Consider the following 5,551-nt stretch of genomic DNA (forward strand, 5'->3'; position numbering starts at 1 on the left):
AAGCTCGTAGGGCAAGTCGCTGGTCGAAGCAAACTCATTTCGAGCCGCACTAAAGAGTGGGTTTACCGTAAACAAGGTGAGAGTGCCAGGTGAAGCTAATGGAAATAAAGAATGATAATCAAGAATAGGAAGTGATTGTGAGTCTGAATCATAAGTTAAGATTGAATTCATGAATTATATATGATATTCATTATTGTGTAGGTATGAGTTGTTTGAGTTGAGTTAGATCAAGGTGATTTGAATTGAAGGAAGGTGATATCGTTTGATTGAATCAAAACAAGTGTTCAGATAGTTTAAAATCAGTTATATGAAGCATTGAGTGAGTTAAATTAGTGTATTTGAAGTTGTTTTTGAAGTTGATGAGATGATTTCAACATATATGCAAGTAGTTAAAGAGATGAAGTTAAATGGGTCGATCGATCGATGAGTTTGATGATTAATACAGCAGATGAAGTTCAAAAAATAATCAGTCAGTTATTTAATTGAGTGTAGAAGGAGTAAAGGTGAGAGGATGACTTACGAAAAGGCATCCTAGTGACAATGTTAGTGGCTTCAGTCATAATATGACCTCCAATGATTTCCAAGTCGTCAGAGCCTTCTATGGTAGTAGGTTCAACTTTGATTGACTGATGATTGGCATCATCATCATCATTTTCGCCTCCTTCATCGTCAGAATCACCGGAGGCAGAGTCAGATCCAGAGCCATCATCTTCAGATGGTTCATCGTCGTCGTCGTCCTTCTTTCCTTTCGTTTGATTTGAAGAAGGTAAAGTATTAGAAGCGGTAGAAGATTGAGTTACAGGGTGGGAATCGGGGTTATTCGCAGAGTTTGAGTCATTAGCCATCTCCACATCATCATCTTGAGTATCAGCTAAAGGTTTAGCCTGATTAACAGCAGTTTGTTGGCCGGTGGAGTCGAGATTTAAGATCTCAGAGGCTAAGGCTTGGGTGAGGAGAGGAGTAGAAGTAGAAATGACTTCTGATTGACGTCGAGACGGTGCCTTGTAGGGCTTGATCTTCTTCGAAGAGGTGGATTGAGGACGATGTACCAAGTTCTTCTTAGCGCTTGGTGTGGTTGGAGCCATTTCGATCGATCTAGATCATGTTATAGGTTGAAAGGAAACATAACAGTTAGTTTAGTTCATTATATACAAACTTTCAGAGAGAAAACTAACGTAGTATGTTTAAAAAAGGGGTATCTATAGATATTTATAGAGTAGAAGGAAGGAGATCTGGCTGGTGAGGTAGAAAGAAGACTCAATCGCAGGAATAGCCTGCTCTGAAGTTGATGAATGGTGAATTGTGGTTCAAGAGATAGCCGAATATTGATGACCTAAAGGAGTAAAAGTGATTAAGGAAATCAAATTTGAGTTATTGAGGAAGTTTTAGAGGTGATTTCTATAAGATATTAATAGTACTAACCTCTAATAGTTTATTAGAGAGCTCTAATACGGATTGAGAAGAGTTAAAGTATAAGTCTAATTGATTGATTAATAGTTGTAGAGTGTTTAAAATATCTATTGATACAGATTTGATGGACTCAATGAAATAAATGAGGATAGTGAGGTTGAATGAAGGGGGTTCCTTGAGGTATTCGTTCGTTCTGAAGGTTTGTATACCTATATACTTCCTACTGAGGATCCTATTCGAAAGAAAAAAGTGATTCAAGTGGGTTAGAATGGTTTCTTGACGTGATAGTTCAAGAATGAAGGGACCTACCTGTGATTAACAAGCGGATAGTCCATTGAGAATCGGGCTAAAGGCCATAAATCATTAGCTTTAAGATGATAATCCATATTTTGAATGATATTCGATCGTTCTAAATTGACAAAAGCTGAGAGATGAAGTTTTTCATGAGCTGATATTTTGATTTTCAAGTTATAATTTTATTGATGATAGTTAGATCTTGAGATGTTCAGTCTGATGAGTATGAATCTGTAGTATTCGAAAGGTGATTTCAATCGAGTGGGTTCAAGTATTGAGGAAGTATGGTTCTTGAGTAGTTTAGACTGATTAGGTAGTTCGATCTGGAGTTAAGAGGTGGATTAAACAAGTTGTGGGTATGGTTAATTCGAGAGGAAGATATATGTATATATTTAGAATGAAAGATATCTAGAGATGACCTAGTTATTTCGAATCTCCTAATTGGATGAGATTTGATTAAGATGACTGGTGTAATAAGAAGAAGAAGTGGGTATCGTCGATCGATAGAGATAGTGAGGGAAATACTAATGATAATGATTGGATTAGTGTGTATCAGAGCTGAGGAAGATCATGTTCATTTAGTTTGAAAGAGAATATACGTGATATCTAATTTGAATAAGTGAAAGTCTTGATGACGTTGATTTAAAGAGATAGGATTGAAGAATGAATCTGTAAGTTGATTTCTTTATGAGATGGTACGAGTGGGAGGTGAGATCGATTGAATATCTTCTTTTGATGTTCATAGTATTTCTTGATATGATATAACGTGCTTAAAGGGGGTAGGTCTTCCTTTTTCTTCGAATTCGGATGGAAGGAGGGTTGTTGAATGTAAATCTACGCTGAGCAGAAGGTATAGGACGGATATCTTGTTATTCGGTCCATTATTGGGTTGGTGTGATCATGTGACTGATCTGTATGAGTTTAGAGCGTAGGTACCGGTACAAATTCAATTGTAGGTACCGGTATATAGGTTAGAATGATGAGGTATCATCATCATAGGTTAGAAAGGGAAAGTACCGGTACGAAATGAGTTATTGGTACCGGTACATAGGTTAAAATGGCGATGTATCATCACTGTAGGGTAAGTGGTGAAGGTATCGGTTGGAATCTAAGTTCTGGTACCGGTATGTAGGTTAAGTGATGATGTATCATTACTCTAGGTTAGCGGGTAGCGGTACCGGTACAATTTTATGTATTGGTACCGATACATAGGTTTAATGGTGATATATCGCCATTGTAGAGTTGCCTTAGGTTTATGGGTTATGGCTATGGAATGTAGTATGGGGGATGATGGGTATAGACCTGTCATTAACCGTGAAACAGTTTGAACTGATATGTCATCTGCTGACAGATCTGTGATTTGTGTTGGCCCTGGGTGTATGTCAGGGCCAGGGCCAGGGACTGGTAGTTGGTTCTAATCCAGTTGATGGCATGTATAGGTTTTTGGTGTCGTGTTTATGACATATGTGTGAGATGTAATGGCCCTGAGCAAGTATCAGGGCCAGGTCCGGGGACTGGTCGTTGGTTCTATTGCAGTTGATGGCATTTATGTTTGGTGTTATATTCATAACGTACCTGTGAAATGTGTTGACTCTGGGAGTGAGTCAGGGTCAGGACCGGGCATTGGTTATGGGTTCTAATCCAGTGATACAGTATAAAGATGCCTTATCTGATCTGTGATATTTTGTTTATCTGTGTTGGCCCTGACTTTGCTTCAGGGCCAAGGCCAGGGACTGGTAACTGGTTCCAATCCAGCTTGCGTCATTTCAAGATAATTTTTGACACGTATTGTGTTTCTTCATGGTATAACTTTAAGGTTCTTAAGAGTTTCATTTTGGTTTAATTTGTATAAGTATGTATACATATTCCTTAGGGAGTTTGTGTAAGACTTGCTTATACTTTTATTGGTTTGATTCATAATATTTAATCATGTTTTTAGAGTTTGGTTGATTTTAATTCTACATACTGTTATATGAGGTTTAGCAAAGTGCTCTTAACCATGTTTTTTAGGGGTTGGTTACCACCTAGGGTTGTAGTAGTTGTTTTCATTAGAGGTGGACATGTTATCATATCTTTATTAGGGAAGAGCATGATTTGACCGCCACCTTTAATAAAAACAATAATGAAACAGGGGCATAGGGCATAGGCATAGATGTAAGAAAAAGAGGGGGCATAGGGTTGGGATAATATGAAGATCCTACTATTGGTCTTCTCCCGTAGATGGTAACTTTATTGTTTTTTATGTTACCAATATTTCTAGTTGTTGTTATATCTTTCTAGAACCTTTGAATTGTACTTGGTAGTCACGGGTGTATGTATCACTTGTGAATATAGGATATATTAAGTATTCTTGGAATAAGGATTATTAGTTGGGGTATATCTTAGGTTGATTATACATATGGGTTCAATATTTTTATATATATATCTATTTTTACTTTTACTTTCTTATACATATTTAAGTCATTTATAGTGCGGTTGATAAATTTCAATATATTTATCGGTGTTTGCTTGTTTATGCATGATGTTATTTTCATTTGTTATACTTTAGTTTGGTTGTCTTATCCATTCTTTTTTTTTGATTGATTTCTCTTTTAGCAAGAAATGTGTTTGGCTTATATTTCAGCTTAGGAGAAACTTTGATGACTTTGGTTTTATCTCGGTTGTTTGTGAGACCTTGATGTGTAATGGATGTTGATGTAAGAAATGCCTTCATCATGGGTGGTAGTACTGTGTCAAGAGAGTGACTTTCATAATATTTAGATGAGTAACAAGTGATTAATCATTAGGTTGTATGTTCTTCATAGTTAGGTGCCTATCTCATTCCTCTGTCCTTTGCGGGGTGTCATAAACAGGTCTTTTTCCTAATCTCTGTAACATATTATATAAGTGTTTGCATATATATCAATAAAGGATGAGATGTAGCTAAGTTGAAGGTGGTTTTCTCAGACTCTGCCTTTGGGCAGAGTATTATTGAACACTCTTTTACCTTTATTAACTGATATTTACTTATCTGTCCTGATAGGTTAATTGATCAGAAAACATTTTATTTGTTTTATAGATGAAAGGAGAATAAGGGTATACAGTGTTCTTATTATTGAAGAAGGGTGAATGTGCCTCATAGTTCAGTTTATGAGAAACTTTTAATGAAGTGTCTTCTTATAATCAAGAAGTGAATCCTAGGAGGTAAATTGTGGTTTAGGTATGAAGTTACCTTTTTCAATGGTGTTAGTAATTCAGGAAGTGAATTGGGTGATGACTTGATGATTTAATATTGTTTGCACATCAAATTTTTATGTCATACTTAATTAGGCGCCTATCTCCTCCTTCCGTCTTTGACGTGTTGTCATTAACAGGGCTTTTACCTAAGTTTTCTAACATAATATATGAAATTTTCATATATGATTGAAGAATTAGATATAGTTATCTTGGAGGTGGCTTTCTCAACTTTCACCCTTTGGCATAGTGTCATTGAATGCGCTTTTTACCTTCAGTAACTTATATCTACCTATCTGGCTTGATAGGCTAGTTGATCGGAAATTAGTTGATTTGCTTTATATATGAGAATAGAATAAAGGTATACAATATTCTTATTTTGAGGAGGGGTGCACGTGACTCATAGCTATGAGAGACTTTGATGAGGGGGTTTTTTACAATTAAGAAGTGAAACCTAGGTGAGGAATTGAGGTTAAGGTGTAAAACTACCTTTTTCAAGGGTGTTGGTAATTCAGTGAAAGAGTGAATTTGATAATGTTTTGATGAGTTAGTAGAGATTGTTCATCAGTTCTTATGTTAAATTTGATTAGGCGCCTATTTACTCCTTCTGTCTTTGACGCGTTGTCATCAACAG

The 5,551-nt window shown here is 36.2% G+C and overlaps 1 protein-coding gene across 1 annotated transcript; it reads right to left on the reverse strand.

Moving 5' to 3' along the window:
• Nucleotides 1-470: 470 nt before the first annotated feature.
• Nucleotides 471-1,796, reverse strand: MELLADRAFT_91574 (uncharacterized protein; the record flags this gene model as incomplete). Its single annotated transcript, XM_007414440.1, has 4 exons — nt 471-1,095; nt 1,176-1,333; nt 1,423-1,642; nt 1,720-1,796. 4 exons carry the CDS (start codon nt 1,794-1,796, stop codon nt 471-473), a joined length of 1,080 nt encoding a protein of 359 aa, XP_007414502.1.
• Between the last annotated feature and the right edge of the window lie 3,755 nt (nt 1,797-5,551).

The sequence above is a fragment of the Melampsora larici-populina genome, assembly GCF_000204055.1.
Source record: "Melampsora larici-populina 98AG31 unplaced genomic scaffold MELLAscaffold_43, whole genome shotgun sequence".
Classification (NCBI taxonomy): Eukaryota; Fungi; Basidiomycota; class Pucciniomycetes; order Pucciniales; family Melampsoraceae; genus Melampsora; species Melampsora laricis-populina.